This window comes from Lepidochelys olivacea (genome assembly GCF_965140295.1).
Source record: "Lepidochelys olivacea isolate rLepOli2 genome assembly, chromosome: 8".
NCBI classification, from domain to species: Eukaryota; Metazoa; Chordata; order Testudines; family Cheloniidae; genus Lepidochelys; species Lepidochelys olivacea.
Genome location: NC_140418.1, coordinates 102,327,131 through 102,352,146, shown reverse-complemented (window position 1 = coordinate 102,352,146; position 25,016 = coordinate 102,327,131). Strand labels below are relative to the sequence as shown.

At 44.1% G+C, this 25,016-nt stretch overlaps 1 protein-coding gene across 1 annotated transcript; it reads left to right on the top strand.

Moving 5' to 3' along the window:
* The first annotated feature begins 4,274 nt into the window (after positions 1-4,274).
* Positions 4,275-24,791, top strand: LOC311524808 (cytochrome P450 4B1-like). The gene is made up of 12 exons (XM_084636332.1): positions 4,275-4,581; positions 7,184-7,325; positions 8,951-8,995; positions 10,673-10,800; positions 11,240-11,364; positions 12,503-12,654; positions 13,116-13,222; positions 14,166-14,356; positions 15,663-15,796; positions 19,635-19,699; positions 20,417-20,499; positions 24,311-24,791. Exons 1-12 carry the CDS (start codon positions 4,372-4,374, stop codon positions 24,477-24,479), a joined length of 1,551 nt encoding a protein of 516 aa, XP_084492458.1. The 5' UTR covers positions 4,275-4,371; the 3' UTR covers positions 24,480-24,791.
* Positions 24,792-25,016: the final 225 nt, after the last annotated feature.

Sequence of the window (25,016 nt, the reverse complement as noted above, 5' to 3'; positions counted from 1 at the left end):
TTGTAAAGTAAAGACCATGTAAAGTAAAAGCAGGTCACCAAAAGGTGGCATGCCTTAGACTGGCTCCTCCAGACAGGAGGTAAAACCGTGCATCTCTCTGCTGGGATGTAAATTCAGCACTTTAAGGGGACACAATGGCTGTGCATTTACAAGTGAAGTCACATGTTAATGAAGAGAGGTGAACTCAACAAAAAATGAGCACGCAGGAAAAAAACCATCCCTGGAGGGTTGTCATGTCTAGGAGTAAAGACAAAGAACTTTGGGTGTATTTCTAAAAGGCAAAGAAGGCATCATGGTATCCTATGGTTAGGAAGTAAATGAGCAGGGACCCTCATTGGAGTGCCTCAGCTGACCTGCCTCAATAACGTATCTGTATTCATGAAAATGGGATCTCTTCCTGCCTTGACTAAAAATGTTGCAGAGGACTTGGAGTGCAATAAACGGCTTTAGACATGCGGGTAAACTGTTAGTTAAGTTTAGTCTCCAGAAAACGTGTTATGATTTCGTTTTATATGTAACCACCTGTTTCCGATATTCTTACTAAATATTCCTGAATCTCTATACTTTAATCCTAAATTTATTCTTGTTTTCACTATAAACATATCTCAGTGCTGTAATATTAAGCAGAATGCTGGTCCTGAGCAGAATCTTACAAGCTGGTCTGAACTGTTCCTTTGGTCACAGCAGGCCTGCTAGTTTTGTGAGTATTCAGTGGAGAAGAGGCTTGACACTGAAGGGAATGCTCAGAGAGTGCTTGGACATTGGTGTGTGCCATTCGCTAACCTGCACAAAGGGAATGAAGCCTGTGGGGCTGCAAGGCTGTGCTTGTGCTACCAGAGGCTGTTGGTTTCAGGGAGCTGAAGCATGGACAAGACTGCATCATTCTAAGGGCATGTAGCAGTGAGGTGCTTTCCAACCCTGGGTACCCCTGCAGAGAATCACAAATACATAATATGCTCGATTTGCGGGCTGCATCCAGAGCCCACTGAAGTCAGTGGAAAAACTCCCATTGAGTTCAGTGAGGGCTGCATTAGCCCCTAAATGCAGATTTATTTTAAATCCATGTAGAGGTTGTAAAAGGTTACACTGCACTTTCACCTTTTACTGGGCTCAAGGCAGGGGTAACTGTAAAATTCTATGGCCTATGTTACACATGTAACCACTTCCTGGGGCATCCCTGCCCCACCGGTGGTGGAGTCCTTTGTTCCATGCTCCTCAGGATGTCTCTGACCTCCACCCCCACCCAATGGGCCCTGGGTTCCCAGCAATTAGTGATTCCACCTAGTGGCCAGGTATACAAAGGACTAACAACCCCTTGTCTGCTAGGACATTCATTAACTAGTACATTGAATCAAAGTCCACATAAAAACAAACTGTTTAATCCCTGGATAGGAACAAGGTAAGCTAAAACAAGGGGACGAGAACAGGGAAAGGACTCAGGGATGTAAATAAATAAGGACCTAACCCATCTTGCAATAACTCCTGAAAACCAACAACAAAAATCAGTGTGAACCTTATACCAGAGGTTATAGGCAATAAAAAGGGCTGGTTCAAATGTCTAAGGTTCCTTTTGAAAATGTAGCAAACACTGGCTCACGCCCCAGCCCAGAAACCTAGGAAAACTACATACCCCCGAGGTGCCCCTGACAGGCAATACTTCTCCTCCCAAGCACCGAGTCCACTGTACAAAACAACAAACTGTGAGTAAAGTTTTCTTTGTCACGGGTTGGCAGAATTCAGGCAGGTCTATGTCCAGCCCCAAAGGAAAGCGCTGCCTGATCTGCTCCAGGAGCTACACCACTTTGCCCAGCTGAACTGATTATTCCTCTCATTCTTGGGTAGCTGGGACCCTCATTGGAGTATCTCAGTTGACCTACCTCAATAACACCTCTGTGTATGCCACTGTCTGCAAAACCATCTCTTCTTCGTGAAAGCTACCTCTCCACCACCTCTTCAGATACAGATCAGTGACATAGCACCTGGACACAGGTCTTGCCACCACAGATGGCATTGCCCCCATAAGGTAGCAGCCCCTTCTCCTTCTCTCATATTGTCGGGGCTCCAGTACCCAACCTTGCCGGACTGCAGTGATGGTTAGGGTGACCCATAATTGCAGGCACAGTTGGTTCAGTTCTCCTGCTCTTTCGTTACTCACAGCGATAACAGTGTTTTATTACCCCTAAATTTACAAATTAACTGAATTTTGACCACAGTTCCCCAAACTGCCACATATGGGAAATGTAAACGAAGCCTGGCCCATCCTGTCATTTCCCTTGGCTGACCAAGAAATGCCAGCAGACAGCTCCCTCCCCGGTGAAGCTTCTGTTATTTGGAGCTCTCAGCAGCTCTGGAGCACCGTGATGGGATACACTCACCAGAGCGGCACCTCCTGCTGGCCGTCTCGGGGATTAGCTCTCTCAGCCCTCTTCTGGCAATGCCTCTCCCACCGCCTTCTCTGCCTGCCGATATGCCTGATTCCAGGAACCAGAAAAAGAAAAGGGTGCCCTGGCAAAGAGCCGAGTGGGTGTGGGCACGGCTCAGCAGAATCACAGCTCGGAGGTGAAGGTCATCAGTGAGCATGTGCGGTAAGGGGTGACAGAGGGGTGAGTCAGTTAAGCCTCTAGCTGGTTTTCAAGGGCAGAGCTGTCAGTCAGAATTCTGAGCTAACGGTCAATTCTGAGCTGTCAGTCAGAATTGTTTCAGAGCTGTCAATCAGAATGCTGAGCTAATGGTCAATTCTGGGCTGCCAATCAGAATTGTTTCAGAGCTGTCAATCAGAATTCTGAGCTAACGGTCAATTCTGAGCTGTCAGTCAGAATTGTTTCACAGCTGTCAATCACAATTCTGAGGTAACCGAGCATGTGCGAGCGAGGAAACTGTCGCTAGGAATAGGGAGCTATATAAAGGAAGAGCTGGATGGGATCTCAGGCAGGATCGAGTCCCGGCGGCCAGTGCAGTGGGGTCTCTGTGGGTTTTCCACTTCCACAGTTGCTGCATCTTCTGGGGACTCGGCCTCTCTTGTGGATCGGGGGGCTCTGGGTCGTCTTCAGACCCTGTGACCAAGAGAGTAAAAATGGCTGGCAATCCCCCCCCCCCCCCCCGAGCCCTGTTGGTCACCAAGCATTGTCAAGCAGGTTTGTCTTGCTGCCACAGATCCGGGTGTCTTCCTCCAGGACAGCCAAACCAGGCAGGCTCAGAGACAGTCCCAGTTTATATCTCTGTGCTACTTTCTGTAGGAGCAGCATCTATAATGCTCCCAAAATGGCAGAGGCTACATACAGGAGGGGAGACTTAGGGTGACCAGACAGTAAGTGTAAAAAATCAGGACAAGGGATAGGGGGCTTTAGGTGCCTATATAAGAAAAAGCCCCCCAAATCAGGACTGTCCCTATAAAATTGGGACATCTGATCACCCTAGGCAGACTAGATGATCTAATGGTCCCTGCTGACTTTAGAATCTCCTAATCTACCCTGTCTGTCAGCAGATTTTTCAGAGCTGAACTCACCAGGGCTGCTAATGGTTCTATCATTTTCTAAATCTGCTCCACTTGTGAATCAGCGTAGCTGCAGCGGAGGATCTAGTTCACAGGTTTTACTATAGAGACAAAGTGAGTGAGGTAATCTCTTTTATTGGACCAACTTCTGTTGGTGAGAGAAAGAGAGGGAAGCTTTCGAGCTTACACAGAGCTCTCCTTCAGGTGTGGGAAACACAGAGTGTCACAGCTAAATACAAGGTAGAACAGATGGTTTAGCATAAGGAGTTACCACTATTTCAAGGGAGCATTCAAGGTGATGTGGCCCTTTAACATCTCTCCCGTTATAGGGGCAAAAAAGATGGGGCGGCGGGGGCTTAATGGGTTATAGATTGTTATAATAAGCCATAAATCCAGTGTCTCTATTCAGTCCATACTTCTCTAACTTTGCTAAACACTAAAAATCCTGCTCCCAACACAGCTACAACTCTGCATGCAGGATTTACGCTGCCATGAAGAGCTGTGTGAGGTGCATTTTCTGATCTGTTTATGTTCTGAGGCAGAGAAAAATGATTACTCCTACCTCAGCTACATAGCTACCCAGAGCTTTATCAGTTATACAATTATCCAGCCTCTTTTGCATGAATTAGAGTCAGAGACAAGCTTCCCACAAAATGCTCATTGCCTTCTAGAGGCTATTATTTCAGCAAACTTCACCCCTGGTTGTTCCGATTTGGGCGGTGCTTATAATCCATTTGAAAAGCACCTGAGAGTCTAATCTTTGCAGTCAGATGTGATAAGAGTGTGTCTGACTCTGTGCATACAGTCAGTACAGAGTGTAACAGAAGCTGACAGGGTTCGGGCTTTATTATACAGTGCCTGCCAATGAGGGCAGCAGCATGAAATCTGTACTGGAGACAGTAATGAACCCTTCTGGGGTTTGGCTGCATGGAGCTGTCGCCCAGATTTTTCACCTGACGGCCGTGGTGTGCCTCGTCTGTGTAGTTCTGAAAGCAATCCAGCTGTACTGGAGGAAGCAGAAACTGCTCAAAATCTTTAAAAGTTTCCCAGGACCTCCCACCCACTGGCTGTATGGCCACCTTAAAATGGTAAAGTAACAACTGGGACTGTAGTGTGTGTGTGTGTCCCCACCTTAAAATGGTAAAGTAGCAACTGGGACTGTAGTGTGTGTGTCCACCTTAAAATGGTAAAGTAACAACTGGGACTGTAGTGAGTGTGTGTGTCCCCACCTTAAAATGGTAAAGTAGCAACTGGGACTGTAGTGTGTGTGTGTGTCCCCACCTTAAAATGGTAAAGTAACAACTGGGACTGTAGTGTGTGTGTGTGTCCCCACCTTAAAATGGTAAAGTAACAACTGGGACTGTAGTGTGTGTCCCCACCTTAAAATGGTAAAGTAGCAACTGGGACTGTAGTGTGTGTGTCCACCTTAAAATGGTAAAGTAGCAACTGGGACTGTAGTGTGTGTGTGTGTCCCCACCTTAAAATGGTAAAGTAACAACTGGGACTGTAGTGTGTGTGTCCACCTTAAAATGGTAAAGTAGCAACTGGGACTGTAGTGTGTGTGTGTGTGTCCCCACCTTAAAATGGTAAAGTAGCAACTGGGACTGTAGTGTGTGTGTGTGTCCACCTTAAAATGGTAAAGTAGCAACTGGGACTGTAGTGAGTGTGTGTGTGCAAACGCGCACATGTGTCTTCCTTGTTTCCATAAGCAAGAAGTTTCTTTACTTTCCTCTACCCTCCCACGAATAGGAGTTGATTGCATTATGGTCATGTTTGCTAAGGAGAGGTCACAGGCTCTCTGTGGTTAAGGCAGAGGGTTGTTTTCTCCTATTAAACCTTCCAGAAAAGGCCAGTTCAGATTCTGCATGCATGCTCTGCAGCCTATAGAGAGATTTTCACTCTCTTTTGAGTTACCAGCACACGGCTCAGAACAAAGAGAGGTGTCTGGCAATGTTTTGAAAATTCTCCCAAGCCACTTGTCCTGGGCCACTTCAGATGAGGTTGATCTGAAAGACCTCAGTGAGTTCTGGGTCCTGTAAGGTAGGAAAAAGGCGCATCTATGAAGTTTTTCATGGGTGCATTCGGAACATCAGCATATCCCATCAAGCTCTTTGGGAAACAGACAGGAAGGCAAAACAATGACTGGAGATATGACACCTCCCAGCAGTGCTTAATTTGTAACGAAAGAGCTGCCAGGGCTCAAGCAATTTTTTTAACGTTCATAACCGATGCAGCAGGCCCAGAGGTGCCAGGACTATGAACTGCTAAGCCTAGAGTTGCTGGGGCTTAGCCCTGGCACAAATTAAGCACTGCCATCCAGTACACACTTCTGGGTGGCTGAGAGACAATGCCTGAGCTGGGGGTGTCTTGAGGAAGTTAAGGCTTCCATCACAGGATGGCAAGCCTTTAGGTAGGATAGACATGCACATAGTTGGTGTTGGTCCTGCTTTGAGCAGGGGGTTGGACTAGATGACCTCCTGAGGTCCCTCCCAACCCTGATATTCTATGATTCTATAGACTATTGTTTTAAAATCCTGTCTGAGTTATGCTATGCTTCATTCCTGCTGTTAACATTAAACTATACTTTGGTTTAAGCAGGCTGTCTGGTCACTAGCTCTCAAAGGGAAGAACTTGCGGTTGCCAAAACCAATGGGGTCTGCATGGCTGATCCACAGGGTGCTGTAACCTAGAATCCTATTTAAGAGTGGGAGGACTGTTGGAATTCAGAGTTCTCCTTTTGGGAGCGAGGAGACCGGTTGAAGGAGGGATTCCTTAAGCAACGCTTAACTGTGTGGGCTGGTTCTTATGGTTCCCCCTGGCCTTGTCCTTATTCATCCACCTCTACCGGCCTTTCTAATGCACAGGGGGGACCTCTGCACTTGGAGTGACTTGCAAAGCTTGTACAATGGCAACTTTACAAAAATACATACATGCAGTCCTGCCAAGGCCCGCTAGCTATTGTCTCATCTGACTAATCCAGTCCCCTGACTGTAGCACGGCTCTTTCCCATTCTGAGTGTGCTGCTAAAGATCTGTCTTGAACTACATCTCCCTTTAACTAACAATGCAGCTTCAACAAGAGGAAAACCTAGACAACCCCCACGCAAGTTGTCAGTCACAACTAGGTCTGTGCTTAAATCCCAGGTGCTGGTGTAAATGGGCATCGCTTCAGTGCCTTCAATAGGGCTTTTCCCATGTCCTTCAGCTGAGGATCTGCCCTGAATGCTCATTTGAGCTAGATTCTAGATGTGCTACATGGGAGAACTCAGGCGGAAAGCTCAAAGGTCCAGGACAGACTCGGCCAGGTGTTCTGTGGGGATGGGATGAGGAAACACAATGGGAGGGGGAGGTAAGGTCCAGATGGGGATCTGAAGGCAGAACAGGGAGAAAGGGGATGGGTTGAAAGAGGAATTACTTAAATAAGAACTGTCTGGGCTAATTCTTATGGTTCCCCCTGGCCTTACCCATATTCATCCACCTTGATCTGCCTTTCTAATGAACAGAGGACCTCTGCACTTTGAGTGATGTTAAAAGCCTAGTCAGTAGCATTATTAAAATGTAGGTGTGTACGTGTTCTTGGCCTATTAACTATTGTCTTATCTAACTAATCAACTCCCTGGACTGTTCCCCATTCAGATAGTGCTGCTAAATATCTGTCATGAACTACACCTACCTTTAATTTACAACACAGCTTCAACAAGAGGATGAACTAGACAACACAGCGTCCTGGGCAGAACAATACCCACAATGTCACCACATGTGGTTTGGCGGTTTCCTAGCATTCTTGTGCATCAACCACCCTGAATATGCTAAGGCGGTATACAGCAGAGGAGGTAAAGACACTACGTCTTGTGATGTCCTGTCCCTCTAAATGTTTGAGCAGTCCCCTCTTCCCAGCGCTATGCCTCACTTTCTTGTTAGTTTCAGTTATTCAGCCAGAACAATAAAGCAAGCGCAGCACAAAGCTGTTGTTTTTGTGGATACAGACTAACACGGCTACCCCCGAAACACAGCAAAAAGCAATGTTTCTAGCATCTCCCTGTGTGTCTCTCTCTTTCTCTGCTGGATCCAAAAATATAACACATCTTATATCTGAGTGATCGTGATATCATTCCACACTGCAAATGCCACTGAATACTGTTATCTGTAAAGCAGAAGTCTCAGAAATGGATATTTACTTAAGGGTGAAGTGAAAAGCATCTATTCAAAGAAAATTCCATTGTTTTAAGACAGAAACTGGTATATAATGAAATCAGAGTATTTTGTTTCAGAGTAACAGCCGTGTTAGCCCAGCTTGATTGTCATGCACATTGTGTAAAGAGTTGTCACTTTGGATGGGCTATCACCAGCAGGAGAGTGAATTTGTGTGGGGGGGTGGAGGGTGAGAAAACCTGGATTTGTGCTGGAAATCACTTTAGATAAGCTATTACCAGCAGGACAGTGGGGTGGGAATAGGTATTGTTTCATATTCTCTGTGTATATATAAAGCCTGCTGCAGTTTCCACGATATGCATCTGAGGAAGTGAGCTGTAGCTCACGAAAGCTTATGCTCTAATAAATTGGTTAGTCTCTAAGGTGCCACAAGTCCTCCTTTTCTTTTTGAGAGTATTTTGTGAGCATTTTGATCAACTGTTTTCAATACTCACACAGAAAATGATCACTCTCCATCTGAAGAGCAATTAATAAATGCTGAAGTCCAAACAATGAGTGGTTTCAGAGTAACAGCCGTGTTAGTCTGTATTCGCAAAAAGAAAAGGAGGACTTGTGGCACCTTAGAGACTAACCAATTGAGCTGTAGCTCACGAAAGCTCATGCTCTAATAAATTGGTTAGTCTCTAAGGTGCCACAAGTCCTCCTTTTCTTTTTGCAAACAATGAGTGTAATTTACACCAGCTAAGCAGGTTCTGGTTCCTAATATACAGGACCTGCAAATATTTATGCCTGAAAATTTGTGGGTGGCAGAAGGTAGACTTATTTAGACCAGTCTGAAAATGCAGCCCTTAATGTCCATTTCAATCTGTATTGCCCACACTCCAGAAAGGTTGGCTCATTGGAAAATACCTGGAAAATGACAGCTTGTGTTCACTAGAGCTGTAGCCTCTTCCTCAGTGGGCCAAGCCTATTCTGCCTTTTTCTGATGTGGCTATAACCCCCCTATAACACCACATATTACTCTGTTACATGCTTACAAAGTCTGTCAGACATTTATTAACCCTTTAGAATCTATGAATGGAACCTTAATATAAAATGTAACAGTTTTCCTGTATGGAGATTGACCTTCCCAATACACATTTTGCTACTAACGAGAGCATGATTAAAGCTTAGAAGTAATTCTAATAATTGTTTGACTAACGTAGGATCAGATTTTGATGCCTTATTCACCGTGAGTAGCACCTTATTCACCTTCTATATCATTTTAACCTAATATTATATTTATCTTCTCTATTGAATTCTACAGACCCTAAGCCTCTTGTGACATACAGTTTCCTGGTTCCCTGGATTGGTTTGTACTGTCATATTTCATTCTCATTTACTTCATGTAACAATATTGCTGGTGATATTCGTGAGGGAAGCAGCACCACATAGATACAGAGCGATAGCATTTAATTGCTAACTCACAAAAAAGACAGTGACAGTAACTGGAAAGGTGTGAATGAAATGCAGGAAAGTGGGGAAATCAGAGTTCAGATTGAGAAATGAGGCGTAAGCTCCAACCCTTTACTCATGTCATCATTGTAACTAGCTATTTCAGAGGTTTAATTCCGAGCACATTAGATACAATATTTTTCACATGATATTATGTGGTAAAACGTGACAAACGTAAACATGTATCAGATCAGCTTTGAGCCTTAACCTTGAATTTCCTTGTCTGGATTGAAATTAGACCTGGTTACACTTTTTTGTACATAAAGTTTTCTCCTCAAAAAATATGGCTTTGTTGAAACTGAAATTTGTGTGGAAAAATATCGATTCTGACACAAATGTTCAGCTTTCAGCAGGAAATTTCTCAGTGAAAAATGTTCTGTTCTATCTTAAAATACCATTTTGTTTTGGTTGTTTGAGTTGAAACAAAACAACATTTTAAGTTTAAAAAAATTGAAAGCTTACATTTAATTTCAGAAAAGTTGATTCAAAATGAATTTTGGTTTGGTTCCCATAGGAAAACTGAAAATTGTTGATTAAAAATTTTCAAACAAAGATTTTTCATTTGAAATTTCTCACAGGGGAAAAATATGGTTTTCCAAAAAGCTCTAAGTGAAATCAAGGATGTTTAATGATGTCACTCAGCAAAAGAAGTACTTTTTCACATAACACAGTATCAACCTGTGGAACTCATTGCCAGGATAAGTTGTGAAGGCTAAAAATCTAACTGGGTTCAAAAAAGAAATAAATAAGTTCATGGAGGATAGGTCCATCAATGGCTAATAGCAAAGATGTTCAGGGATGCAACCCCATGCTCTGGGTGTCCCTCACTTCTGACTTTCAGAAGGTGGAAGTAGACAACTTTATCATTGGATAATTGCTCTGTTCTGTTCATAGCCTCTGAAACACCTGGCATTGACCACTGTTGGAAGATAGGATACTGGGCTAGATCAGTGGCTCTCAACCTTTCCAGACTACTTACCTCTTTCAGGAGTCTGATTTGTTCTGCATACCCCCAAGTTTCACCTGACTTAAAAACTACTTGCTTACAAAATCAGACATAAAAATACAAATGTCACAGCACTTACTGAAAAATTGCTGACTTTCTCATTTTTACCATATAATTATAAAATACATCAATTGGAATATAAATATTGTCCTTACATTTCAGTGTATAGTGTATAAAGCAGTATAAACAAGTCATTGTATGACATTTTAGTTTGTACTAATTCCATTCATGCTTTTTATGTAGCCTGTTGTAAAACTTGGCAAATATCTAGATGAGTTGATGTGCCCCCTGGAAGACCTCTGCATGCCCCGGTTGAGAACCACTGGGCTAGATGGACCAGTGGTCTGACCCAGTATGGATGTTCTTATGTTCTAAAGAAAAATTCTCATCCTTCTCATGAATACACCGGATAGAACTGAAGAGATATTCATTCATATTATGGCTGGATTGTAATCATGCCACCTGAAATGATCAATTGCTTAGTAGGAAGTGATCTAACCAGCTCTTATGCACTGTGCTCCTCCACAGGGCAAGGATTGTTGATCTTAAATGGGCCAAAGTGGTTCCAGCATCGGAGGCTGCTGACGCCAGGGTTTCACTATGATATTTTGAAACCTTACGTGACCATGATGGCAGATTCTGTCCGAGTGATGTTGGTAGGTACTGTCATGATTTCCTAGTGCTCCTTCCTGATTTAAGAACCTTTACCTAGTAGATGAGAAGGATGTAAAAATATTTAGAATGTTCTCCCCGGTGCATGCTGGGTCGGCTCCCAAAGCTGCAGCACTGTAGGACAGTGAGCAGAAGAGAGCCCATGCTAACCCACTGCACATCTCCACACAGTGACCTGTGATGACTTGGCAGACATTGAGCTCTGTTAAAGGTGCTCCTGCCATCTCCCAGCCTCCCGTGCAGCCCAGGGTTTAATCTCAAGACTGTCAGTGAAACTGCCTCGACCATTAAAGATCACAGCCACCTGCCCACAGACCCAAGGTCCCCTGATGTAGGAGGTGGCCCAGACCCAACTGAATGGCTGTAACCAGGATTCTGTACTCCTAGGAAAATTTCTCCCTTCTCGTTACTCTCTTCCAATAGGATAAATGGGAACAGCTGATCACACAGGATAAGTCAGTGGAGCTCTTTGAACATGTCAGCTTGATGACTCTCGACAGCATCATGAAATCTGCCTTCAGTTACCAGAGCAACTGCCAGATGGACAGGTCAGTACCGGGTGATGTCAAATCCTGATGAAATTTTCTTGTTGACCTTAAGTGACTTTAAATTCAGTGCAGTGCAATTGTGTCCGAACTGGGAACTACACAGATGTGATAGAAGTAGTGGATGCATTAGCCTATTGATCTTCATGTCTCTAACACAGGGGAATATTGGGATCAGGGGTGCTGGGACCGATTCAGCACCTCTTACAGCCTGCCTCAGGATCGAGAAGTGCTGGTGTCTTTTAAATGCAGAAGCTACTAGACTATTGATGCCACCAGCTGATCTTTATGAGAATTAGGCGTTGTTTGGTGGAGGTGGTAACAAAAGTGAGACAGTTGTTGTTTAACTGAGACAAGGGGCATTCTTTCAAGGCAAACCAAGAAAGCTGTTTCACGTACAGTCAATCATATTATACAGCTATTTAGATCTAAGAGTAGGTAAAATCATAATGAGTCTGATCTGGAGGTGGTGGAACTAGGGTGCTGGAGGTGCTCCTGCACCCGCTGGCTTGAAGTGGTTTCCATTATATACAGGATTTACAGTTTGGTTCAAGGGCTCTCAACACCCCCACTATACAAACTGTTCCAGCACCCTTGGTCTGATTTTGCTTTGTTGAAGTTAGTGGGGGGTTGCTATGGAATTCAATGGGATCAAGATCAGCCCTAAGTTTTCACGTGACTAGTGACTTTTGGTTCCGCAATCTCACAACCCAAAAGCCTGAACTGGGAAGGCACCGAGCGCCCGCCACTCCTATTCCAATAAAGGAGAGCTGAGGGCACTTGGCACCTCATAGAACTGGGCACATAGTTATCAGATGTTTAGACTGCGGGTGCAAGGCCAGGCAAAAGTATTGCAAGCTCAAGACATTCAACTAGAAACACTCAAGTTATCCCCTGGGAACACTGCTTTGCCTTGTGCAGGCTGGTCTGAATGCTTTGGAAGGAAAAGTCCATTCTCTGAGGCAGTCTACTACATTACCGCCTGTTCACATTGCTGTCATGCTAGCTGAGCCTGGTCTTGCGCTAACCACACACTTACCATTAAAATCACCAATTTTGAAATCTTTGCAATCTCTCCCCCAGTACGCTCAAACTCACTGCCCAGTCTTTATCCATCTCTCCCTTGACTCTCTCTCTGTAGTGACAATTCATATATCCAGACGGTCATGGACCTCAGCTTGATGGTGCATCTGAGATTGCAGTCGCCCCCGTATCACAACCATCTCGTTTACTGGCTCAGTTCTCAAGGGCGTCAATTCCACAAGGTCTGCAGATTAGCACATCACCATACAGGTATTTCCCAGTATCCTCTTCTCACCTCTCATTAAGAATTTGTGCCAGGCTCCAAGATAAACCCTAGTCTATGCTACAGACTTATGTTGGTATAAGTACGTCACTCAGGGATGTGGAAAATCCACACCCCTGAGCAAGGTAGTTATACTGACCTAACTTGTGGTGTAGACAGCCCTAAGTCAACTTCTCCCATTGATATAGCTACCATCTTTCAGGGAGGTGGAGTACCTACACCAACAGGAGATGCTCTCATCAGTGTAGGGAGTTCAGGCAGCTCTGCTGTGGCCCAGATTCTTTACATCCCTCAGAAGCCACGCTGAGTGACCATCTCATTTCAGAAATAATGAGAATCAAAGAATTCTGGCTCCTTGGTATTTTGGGATCCATTGGGGTTCTGGGGAATCACAGTGCACACATTGCTCCAAATGGGATATAATTATTTTAATGTTTTCTTGATGCAGATAAAGTGATCAGAGAAAGAAAGGAGTCCCTTAAAGATGAGCGAGAGCTTGAAAAGATCCAGAGGAGGCGCCACCTGGACTTTCTGGACATCCTTCTGAGTGCTAAAGTGAGTGTTGCAAGACCTGATCGGAGCCAAGTATGCGAGCATTTCGAGTAGCAGCACTGAGAGAGGCCTGGGCATTGTGGACAGCAGCTTCCAAACAATATGTTTCCTTCAGGGAAAAGGTTACAATTGATTAGCCGGCTTCATCAATGTTCAGAAGCATAGTTTTGATGCAAGGGATGGATTCTGCCCTGACTCTGTGGCTGCAGAGCGTGGCAATATACAGAGTCCTGTGTGCATAGTTCAAGCCACAGAAACACTGGAGCCTTGTTCATGTGCAGTCTGGGTTATAAACCACACCTAGTTCCATTAACATAAAGTGGAGTCACTGGCAAGACATAAGCAGACTCCTGTAGATCAAAAGAGTGATCGTTTTATAGAAAAGATCATTTTAACGCAGCGATGATTGGATGGCAGTGTAATTACGCAGGACTGTGCATACCATTTAAGCATAGCTTTGTGTTAGTCTGGGGAAGCTCCAGGAGTAGAGAGAAATTTCCACCCGCTGCTGCACTGTTCATGGGGTACTAGTAAGTCCACTGCTACATCCCTTCTAAGGGATGCAAGGAATCTCCGGTGTTTCCCTTGGTGCATCATGCCCTTTCCATGGGCTAGTGAAGGGGGAGGGGACAGGTATGTCCCAGCTTCCTCCTTACTACTCACCATCCTCCCAGAGGTTTCTTGTCCTCCAGAATGAGCAAGCAGGAAGCAGTATCTGCATTCGAGGAACAGCAAGGACTGCAGTTTTACCTGTCTGCATCACAGGAGTTCATGCAGGGTTCCTTACATTTCTCCCCAACCTAACGGGAAGATCTGACCCACTGGGATTAATGCTCCAGGGTTTCCTTTCTAACGTGTTTGTCACTTAAGCTCTGAGCAGCAGGAAACCTCATGTCTGTTTCCTGGGAAAGCCCATGAAACCCTGATAGAAGCCATGTGTTCTTAGGATGAAAATGGAGCTGGATTATCTGATGAAGACCTACGTGCCGAGGTGGACACGTTTATGTTTGAGGGTCACGATACCACGGCCAGTGGGATCTCCTGGCTCTTGTACTGCATGGCCCTGCACCCAGAGCACCAGCAGAGATGCAGGAAAGAGATCAAAGAGATTCTGGGAGACAGAAATACTGTTCAATGGTGAGAACTTATTTTCCTTTTAATCTACCTCCCAAATAACTTTGAAACCCCTATCAGGTGATCAGTTTATTAACCCCAGTTGTCTCTCCCCTTACCCCTCAGTTCCCAACTGGGAAAGCTAGTTCTCCTGGACTGCAGGCAACCTTTTGTTCTGGGGTGAACCCACTAGAATGGAGGACCATCAAGTTTCATGATTCTTGATTTCTCCCAACACCTCCTGGGTGGCCCAGCCCAAGACGGAGGCCACAGTACAAATCAGAGGGCACGTGGCAGTTTATAGTCAAAATGGCATTCACAAAACAGAATGGCGTTTGCAGCTTGACGTGAGACATTTGTCCCATCTCTGCATAGAATATTGGTGAGACTGATTCTGGAATACTGCATCCAGTTCCGGTGTCCACATTTTAAAAAGGTCATTGAAAAGTCGGAAAGAGTGCTAAAAAGAGACACTGAAATGCTTCAAAGGCTGGTGAAAATGCCTTACAATGAGAGACTTAAAGAGCTCAATCTGTTTAGCTTATCAGAAAGAGGACTGAAAGGTCACTTGATTACAGTGTCTTTCATGGGGAGAAAATGCCAAGTCCTAAAGAGCTCTTTAATCTAGTGAGGAAAGACATAACAAAAGGCAGTGGCTAGAAGCTGAAGCCAGACATACTGCAATTAGAAAATGGACACATTTTTTAAATGAGGGTGATTGACCATTGGAACAAAGAATGAGAGGAAGTGGTGGAGTCTCTATCTCTTGATGTCTTCATGTCAAGGTTGGATGTGTTTTTGAAGATATGCTGCAGTCAAATATAAGCTATTGGGAACAACTGGGCTCAGTTCAGAGGGATCTGGGTGAAATTTAATGGTCTGTGATATATAGGAGGTCAGACTCGATGATCTAATGGTCCCTTCTTGCCTTAAGACCTAAGAACTCTATATATTATAGATGGAGAGGTAGAGAAGGTTGCCTAAGTGTGTCCATTGTAACCACCCTTCCCCTTTCAGCTCCTTTTAAAGTAAGGGAGCCAGGCAGAGTACAGCTCCCCCTTCTCTTATAAAACCAGAGGGAGAACTCTCCCTCCTCTACTTGGCTTGCATAAACACTGCCTCCCCACAGCTCTCCCTCCTCCTTGGATGTCACAGTGAGAACTCCCATCTGCTTGTAATCTACTAGACTTACTGGTTATAACATTCACCTTTCAGTTTTCTATTTTCCAGGTCACAGCTCTGCCTGCAGGTAAATCTCTGTAGAAAATATGAACAATATCTTTTTGGCCATTGTCAGTTGTCCCCAGTCTCTGCTTCTGGTTCCTTTCAGGGATGACTTTGGGAAGATGATTTACACCACCATGTGCATCAAAGAGACTCTTCGTCTTTACCCTCCGGTACCTGGTGTAGCACGAGAACTCAGTGCACCTGTAACATTTGTTGATGGACGTACCTTACCAAAAGGTCTGCTTAGTCTATCTCCTCTTTAAATGCTAATTAAGCTGCTGTATGCCTGTACATCGATGGCAGTGATGTTCATGTCTCTCACTTGTATATTGCCTCTCATTCCAAAAGCATTCTATATACAGAAACTGAAAGGAGGAAAGGGAATTGTTCAGGGAGACATGGGGACTATTATTAGGAGTAATAGTGTGATACTTGATTTAGGCTAAATATCAAGAACATCTGTTAACGCAAATTCAACTACCATCTCCGTGTGGATGATTCACAGATCTACCTCTCTACTCCAGACCTGTTTCCTTCTGTCCAAACAAAAAATCTCAGCCTGTCTCTGATTTCCCCTTGTGGATGTCTAGCCATCAGCTCAAGCTCAATATGGACAAAACAGAGCTCTTATTCTTCCCTCCAAACCCATCTTTGCTACCTCCTTTCTTGACCACCCTGTTACCCATCACTGAGGCCCGCAACTTGGGCATCATCTTTGACTCAGACTCGATGTGAGAATCTAGAGAGAGGTCCATGTCTAAGTCTCGCAGATTGTTTCTGTATAATGGCTCTAAAATCTGGAGTATCCTACCCAGCCACACAGCTAAAACTGTAGCCAATGCTCTCATTATCTTGCATGTCATGAACAAGACAATCTTGCCTCACTGATATGTATTCAGAATGCTGCTGCAAAGGTTATTTTCCTAACCTGTCACTCTGACCTTGTCATCCCTCTTTGCGTCCCTCCACTGGCTCCCTCTTCTCTATTGTATCAAACATAAGCTACTTGTCTTCACTTCATGCAGTATCGCATTCCTCACCCCTACCTATCATCCCTTGTACAGTATCGAAAGGTCAACTCCCACCTCCAGCCCGCCCATGATATCAGCCTCCATCACCCACTTGTTAAATTTTACAACAAGCATCTTCAGGTTTTCTCCCATGATGCCCCTCACACTTGGGGCATCATTAAAATCACATCACATCATTAAAATTCTCCCTTTGCCATAAACCCTACAAAAAATTCACAACTGGCTGCTAATGTGCTGAGACCACTTCTGATGAACGTTACTTCTGTGAACTCCCCCAGCAGTCTGTCTGATTCCATCTGTTGTCTCTTGTCTTATACTTAGATTGTAAGTTCACTGGGGCAAGGCCTGTCTTTTTGTTCTGTGTTTGTACAGCACCTAGCACAGTGGGGTCCTGGGCCATGGTTGGGGCTCCTCAACACTACAGATATACAAATAAATACCAAGAGTAAATTCCTAGTGGTGTGGTGTCAAGGTTCCTTCCCCACTCTGAACTCTAGGTATAGATGTGGGGACCTGCATGAAAACCTCCTAAGCTTAGAATCATAGAATCATAGAATATCAGGGTTGGAAGGGACCCCAGAAGGTCATCTAGTCCAACCCCCTGCTCAAAGCAGGACCAATTCCCAGTTAGATCATCCCAGCCAGGGCTTTGTCAAGCCTGACCTTAAAAACCTCTAAGGAAGGAGATTCTACCACCTCCCTAGGTAACGCATTCCAGTGTTTCACCACCCTCTTAGTGAAAAAGTTTTTCCTAATATCCAATCTAAACCTCCCCCACTGCAACTTGAGACCATTACTCCTCGTTCTGTCATCTGCTACCATTGAGAACAGTCTAGAGCCATCCTCTTTGGAACCCCCTTTCAGGTAGTTGAAAGCAGCTATCAGATCCCCCCTCATTCTTCTCTTCTGCAGGCTAAACAATCCCAGCTCCCTCAGCCTCTCCTCATAACTCATGTGTTCCAGTCCCCTAATCATTTTTGTTGCCCTTCGCTGGACTCTCTCCAATTTATCCACATCCTTCTTGAAGTGTGGGGCCCAAAACTGGACACAGTACTCCAGATGAGGCCTCACCAATGTCGAATAGAGGGGAACGATCACGTCCCTCGATCTGCTCGCTATGCCCCTACTTATACATCCCAAAATGCCATTGGCCTTCTTGGCAACAAGGGCACACTGCTGACTCATATCCAGCTTCTCGTCCACTGTCACCCCTAGGTCCTTTTCCGCAGAACTGCTGCCTAGCCATTCGGTCCCTAGTCTGTAGCTGTGCATTGGGTTCTTCCGTCCTAAGTGCAGGACCCTGCACTTATCCTTATTGAACCTCATCAGATTCCTTTTGGCCAAATCTTCCAATTGGTCTAGGTCCTTCTGTATCCTATCCCTCCCCTCCAGCGTATCTACCACTCCTCCCAGTTTAGTATCATCCGCAAATTTGCTGAGAGTGCAATCCACACCATCCTCCAGATCATTTATGAAGATATTGAATAAAACCGGCCCCAGGACCGACCCTTGGGGCACTCCACTTGATACCGGCTGCCAACTAGACATGGAGCCATTGATCACTACCCGTTGAGCCCGACAATTTAGCCAGCTTTCTACCCACCTTATAGTGCATTCATCCAGCCCATACTTCCTTAACTTGCTGACAAGAATACTATGGGAGACCGTGTCAAAAGCTTTGCTAAAGTCAAGAAACAATACATCCACTGCTTTCCCTTCATCCACAGAACCAGTAATCTCACATAAAAGGCGATTAGATTAGTCAGGCATGACCTTCCCTTGGTGAATCCATGCTGGCTGTTCCTGATCACTTCCCTCTCATGCAAGTGCTTCAGGATTGATTCTTTGACCAGCTTACTTTTACCAGCTTAGGTTAAAACTTCCCCAAGGTACAAATTAATTTTACCCTTTGCCCTTGGATTTCCACTGCCACCACCAAACTTTATCTGGGTTTACTGGGAAACGTAGTTGGGACACGTCTTTCCCCCCAGAATCCTCCCAACCTTTGCATCCCACTTCCTGGGGAAGGTTTGGTAAAAATCCTCACCAATTTGCATAGGTGACCACAGACCCAAACCCTTGGATCTTAGAACAATGAAAAAGCATTCAGTTTTCTTACAAGAAGACTTTTAATAGAAGTAAAGGAATCACCTCTGTAAAATCAGGATGGTAGATACCTTACAGGGTAATTAGATTCAAAACATAGAGAATCCCTCTAGGCAAAACCTTAAGTTACAAAAAAGACACACAGACAGAAATAGTCATTCTATTCAGCACAGTTCTTTTTTCATCCATTTAAAGAAATCATAATCTAACACATACCTAGCTAGATTACTTACTAAAAGTTCTAAGACTCCATTCCTGTTCTGTCCCCGGCAAAAGCAGCATACAGACAGACACGGACCCTTTGTTTTTCTCCCTCCTCCCAGTTTTTGAAAGTATCTCGTCTCCTCATTGGTCATTTTGGTCAGGTGCCAGCGAGGTTACCTTTAGCTTCTTAACCCTTTACAGGTAAGAGGATTTTTCCTCTGGCCAGGAGAGATTTTAAAGGGGTTTACCCTTCCCTTTATATTTATGACATGTGGTCTATAAGTTGTTCCACAATCTTCAAAGGTAAAAGGTGGAGGCCCGACATTGGACTCATTTAGAAGCAGATAAGACAAAGACCAGGAGAACAAACCACAAGAAACAACCTTGCATTGATAAGGACATGGAGCACATCCACCTCTAATATCTTTTGGGACTTCCTCCCCCACTCAACATTTCCCCTTCTCCTGACACTTACCTGAAGTGACTTTTTTCACCTTCTGTAAAAATTCTTTGACATTTTTGGCCAATTTTTGTTTTATTAGTCAGTAAAGGATGAGGTGGTCCCCTGATGAAACTCTGTTACTCAGTAAACACATGGGTGGCAAATGAAAACAAAAGGATTTCAAAAGGAGATTTGTTACTAGTCTAGTTTTACAGTGTAGATGGACAGAACACCATAGTCTAGGACACATTTTTCCCGTCTTATGTTGATTTATTTCTCTCATTCTTAACAGGCTCCCTGGTTTCACTGAATATTTATGGTCTTCACAGAAACCCCACAGTCTGGCATGATCCAGAGGTACTTCTTTTTTTACAGTACTTGAGACTGATAAGATATTTTTGGATATGAGATATCTATTCCTTGTGCATACTCACTTGTCAGATCAACGAGAAGTTCCTATGTGCACAGGAAGCAGCAAGCAGGCCTTTTTCTTGGGTAGATGACCATTTTTCACTAGAAGTATGTAGATAACATAGTATTCATGCTGTACGAGGACTCCAGTTAACTATAGATTGTAGAGGATATGTGAAGACCTTTGGATAATGGGAGATCCAGACAAAACTAAATTTTGTTTCTATGTGAATTTTTAATTAAAGGTGAAGAGAGAACCAGTTTCACCCATGCATTGGGCCAAACCCTAAAGCTGACATAATACATTTCATTGCCCTGATTCCTCCCATATTTGTTTGGGCCCACACCCACCGATCTTCATTTTGGGAAGTTTGTAGGTCTCTCAAGGATCTTCTGGATGGGGCCATTTCTCTGCTGTAAGCTGGGAGCCATATACTAATACAAGGTATTAGCTATGTAGAGAGATTGTGATGGAAATTGTGTCCCTTTTCCCCTCCCAAACCATTGGTACACATTGCCCTGTCATTAAGATAAGGCCATTTACTTGACTTTAGTGGGCTTGTGCAGGGGTAACTGAGAGTGGAATCCGGCCCATACTAGCTAAGCTCGGTTGCCACACTAAGCAATAGTTCCATAACTGCGTGTCTTTACTATTCTTTGCAGGTCTTCGACCCTTTGAGATTCTCACCAGAGAACTCAACTAGACGCCATTCCTATGCTTTTCTGCCTTTTGCAGCTGGACCCAGGTGGAGTATATTTAATTGTATACGTCGCTTTAGTTAAATAAAATCCTCTTCCCTGGACACTGATGAATCACTCCCTCTTTGGGATGACATTCCAGTTCTCATGGAGTCAGTGGGAGTTTTGCCATTGATTTCAAGGGGAATAGAATTTCACCTTTTGTCTTTGCCATGTGCCATGTCAGAGTGCCCTTGTCTTACACATGCTCTCCAAGTATTCAATAGTGTGTGCTTAAAATGAAAGTTGGGACTGAAGCAAAACTCCAAATCCAAACATCCCCAACCTCTGGAAACTCTTGGACCTGGATCCAAATGCTACAGTTCAGGCTTATGTCTGTTTAAATCCACAGCATGTCAGAACAATACTTCCATACCACCTTCAGTGTGGTTCCCTATACATGGTTTGACCTTGAACTCATCTGCAAGGCCCCTGCTTCTCTCTACTGTTATGTCCCTCTTAAAATCCCACTTTTGCTGTGCTACCTATAGGGAACCTTGTTGATTGTTATAGAAAATTGTTTTATTATTTTCCTGCCCTGGCCTCTGTCTGCTTGTTTGTCCCTATACTGTCAACTCTTTGGAGGAAGGGACTGTCCTTTGTTGTCTATCTTACCAAGTGTCTAGCACATTGTAGGCTCTATTGCACAATAATATTAGTGGACAGGGGCACTGGACTGTAAGTCTGGAGACTTGGGATCTATGCCCGGCTTACCCACGGATGTGCTGTGGGACCTTGGGCAAGCCAGTCTACTCTGGTCCCGGTCTATAAAATACACATATTGTGAGGATAAATTCCATTAAAGATTGCAAGTTGCTCAGATATTACTACTAAGGACAAAACAGGTAAGAAAATATTGCAATATAATGTGCCTACTTGATTCAGATTGATCTAGATTGCTTACTAATCTGGGTGCAAGCAAATTATATAATTTTAATATGGCTAAATGTAAATGTCTGCATCTGGGAACAGAGAATGTAGGCCATGCTTACAGAGTGGTGGACTCCATGCTGGGAAGCTGTGACTCTGAAAAAGATTTAGGGGCTGGGTGGATAATCAGCTGAACATAAGCTTCCAGTGTGATGCTCTGGCCTAAAAGGGGTGCATAAACTGGGGGATCTTGAGTAGGTGTAGAGAAATTATTTGACCTCTCTGTGTGGCACGGTTGCAACCACCACTGTAACACTGTGTCCAGTTCTGATGCCCACCATTCAAGAAGGATGTTTATAAATTGGAGAGAGTTCAGAGAAGAGCTACAAGATCGATTAAAGGATTAGAAAAACTGTCTTACAGTGATAGACTCAAGGAACTCAATGTATTTAGCTTAATAAAGAGAAAATTAAATGGTGATTTGATTACAGTTTTTAAATACCTACATGGGTAACAAATATTTAATAATGGGCTCTTTAATCTAGCAAAGAAAATTTCACATGCACCAATGGCTGAAAGTTGAAGCTAGACAAATCCAGACTGAAAATAGGTCGTACTTTTTTAATGGTGAGAGCAAGTGGCCATTGGAACAATTTACCAAGGATCGTGGTGGATTCTCCAGCACCAACAATTTTTCAGTCAAGATTAGATGTTTTTCTAAAAGTTCTGCTCTAGGAATTGTTTTGAGGAAGTTATATGACTTGTGTTAGACAAGAGGTCAGACTAGATGATTGCAATGGCCCCTTCTGGCCTTAGAATGTATGAAACAAAAGGGGTTAGTGCTACTGTGTCATCCTGTCCGAATGGAGAAAATCCCAGCAAGAGAAAACCCACCCTGCTTGCTCTCAAATCAACATCCCGTTTCTAAGGGCAGCACTACCGTCTCCCACATTTCAGTAGTACCCAAGACAGTATCAGCTCATACTCCGTTCTTGAAATGCATCAGCATAAGGGATACTGTTAGAAATACCAGCAGTATTTCCAACCCCAAAGATTCAGAAATCATGAATCAGACTCATACCACTACGAGATGGGCTCAAAAATCATGAGGGTTTTTTTTTTTCAGATTATAGTGTTGTTTTTGGTCTGTCTTTTGATGTGTGAACCCCACTGTTTGTATGACAATTAGTGAGGCCAACACTCCCAGGTTTATTTAGGAGAAATTGGCTTCTGCTGCAGTTGTTCCTACTTAGACATCTACCCATCCCCCTGCCAAGCAATCAATTCTTCCCCCCACTCCACTGCCTCCTTAAATCTTGCCTCCACATCAATTCTGTCCGTTCCCAGCCTCCCTTCTGCTCCTCCTGCAGCTTCCTCAACCTCCTCTCCCAGGCCTGGAAGGACTACAGCAAGGTCCCCTTTCCCTTGTCAGGGCTGGGAGTTGCAGGCAGGGAGAGAGGATGGGAGGAGCCATCCCTGTTGTTCGCAGGCAGGAAACGAGGGATCAGCCCTGAGCTGCCGGGCTTTTTCTGCTCATCCAGTGAAAACAATGTCAGCTACTAAGAAGAGAGCTCTGCCTTCTTCCTGAAGCTGATCTGATTGGCTGCTCTTCCCCAAGAAGTGGGGCAGTGGGGAGAGCAGCCAATCAGAGGCTTCTCCCCACCCCCCAGGGGGAGCTGAAATTCACTAGAGGGCTTAAGATTCTGGCATTACCGGACTCTAGTCCAAGCCAAACTCGTGTGACTTGTGAAGAACTACCAACCCTGTAGCTATTCTTCACTATGGAGAAAGGAGGTGGCAGCTTTCCTGCTGTATTCACAGCAGAACTGTACGTGTAATTGTCACCTGTGTCTAGAATCCTCTTCCCTGACTAATGCCCACAACGAAAGAACAAACCTTTTGTTTAATTACAAATCAGCCAAGAGAAACACCGTTAGGTGCTGCGAATTGCGCTCTCCAGTTCCACCACAGGGACCAAATTCTCAGCCAGTATAGATGGCATAGTTTCATCAACTTCACTATATCTATGCTGATTCCCATCAGCCCTCTGCCTGTGTTTGTTTCTGATAAACTACCCAGTAGAGCTGGTGAGGAATTTTCCATTAGAATAATTTCCTGACGATAGAGGCAATTTCTTCAAAATTGAAATTTTCCTTTGGAACGTCTAAACAAATGCTCCCCAGTCTCTTCACACGGCCTGCTTGGCTTACAGGAGCTTTCATTTAGATTTTCCTCAAAATTTTCCAACAAAAATTGGAAAATTTCTTGAGGAAAATTTCATTGTTGCGAAGACTGCATTTTTGGTTGGAAAATCATTCCAGTGGAAAAATCCCAACCAGCTTCACTGCTTAGTTTATCCAAAACAAATACAGGTAGAGAGCTGATGCTTAGCCAGACTAAATCCACATAGGAAAGTTGATGGCTCTTTGCCACTTTAAACTGGCTTAGCACCTGGTCTTTATACTGTGACCGGAGAGAGCAAAGTGCAGCATTTAGTATTTTTCTTGCCTGACATAAGTAATAAAACAGGCATGTTCTTGGGCTGCAGGCATTAGCTGGGGAAGATGTTTAACACCAGATGACAATTATGTTTACAGCTCTGCTGCCATCTCTTTTCTACTTGGTGAAGAAAGGGCAGCCGCTAGTCGCTTCTCTGCTCCACAGTCTACTCAGGGAACTGGGGGTTGGAGGCTGGTCGGCTCCCCAGGCTGTCACATCCCCAGGCTTATTTGAGACGAAAAAAATTACCAAAAGGTGACATTTTCTTGTGGGAAGGAATTTCCATTTTCCAGCCATTTCTACTAACCCATCAAGTGGGCTCAGTTTGATGCTCAATAGAAGTGAATCTTCTGTGGCCGCCTCTTGTGCTCTGCTTACTACGTTAACTGGCTTGGGTCAGTTTGGTCAGAACTTTTAGCGATGAAATATTTGCCGCTTCTCTCTGCTCAGGAACTGCATCGGGCAGCAGTTCGCCATGAACGAGATGAAGGTGGCTCTTGCACTAACTCTGCTGCGCTTTGAGCTCTCCCCTGACCCAGCCAAGCCTCCCATCAAAATACCTCAGATCGTCCTGCGCTCCAAGAACGGGATTCACCTGCACCTGAAGAAACTTCAGTGACACTTAAATGACTGGGACATGTGTGTGATACATGACAGAGTTGAATCTACATTTGGTTGAATAACTAGAGCTGGGTGGGAACTGAAATTTCCCTTTCGCGGGAAATTCTGTGATTTCAAAAGGTTTTCGTTCAGAATTGCAATGGAAACAACAGAATTTCAAAATTTCCCACAAAATGAATTTTTAAAAAAAGGTCATTTCAATAAAATTTTAAAAATTGTTCTGCGATTATCAAAACTTTTTGTTCTGCTTTTGACTTCTAAATAAAACGCAAAACGAAAAGCCGTTCTGAAATAAACAAATCTAATCCTGTACCGGTGTAAAAAAACATTGATCGATTTTTTTTTCAAAACAAATTCTGTCAAATGCAACAATTTCTGTCAAAATTTTCACAGTTGGTTCTAGTCAAAACAAAGGCTGTGTTTTATCTCTGCAGACGTAGCCCTGCTAACTCTCCTTTGTGATTAACTAAAAAAATATTTGGGGGTGGGGAGGGCCGTGGAGATGCAGCTGGGTATTTTTATTGATCATAACAGT

Excerpts from the sequence above, each read along its gene's own strand:
- LOC311524808 (XM_084636332.1), top strand. The coding sequence starts at position 4,372 with ATGAAATCTGTACTGGAGACAGTAATGAACCCTTCTGGGGTTTGGCTG. Across the intron at positions 8,996-10,672 it reads TTTCCTGGTTCCCTGGATTG|GGCAAGGATTGTTGATCTTA; the intron begins GTTTGTACTGTC and ends GCTCCTCCACAG. Across the intron at positions 14,357-15,662 it reads GACAGAAATACTGTTCAATG|GGATGACTTTGGGAAGATGA; the intron begins GTGAGAACTTAT and ends GGTTCCTTTCAG.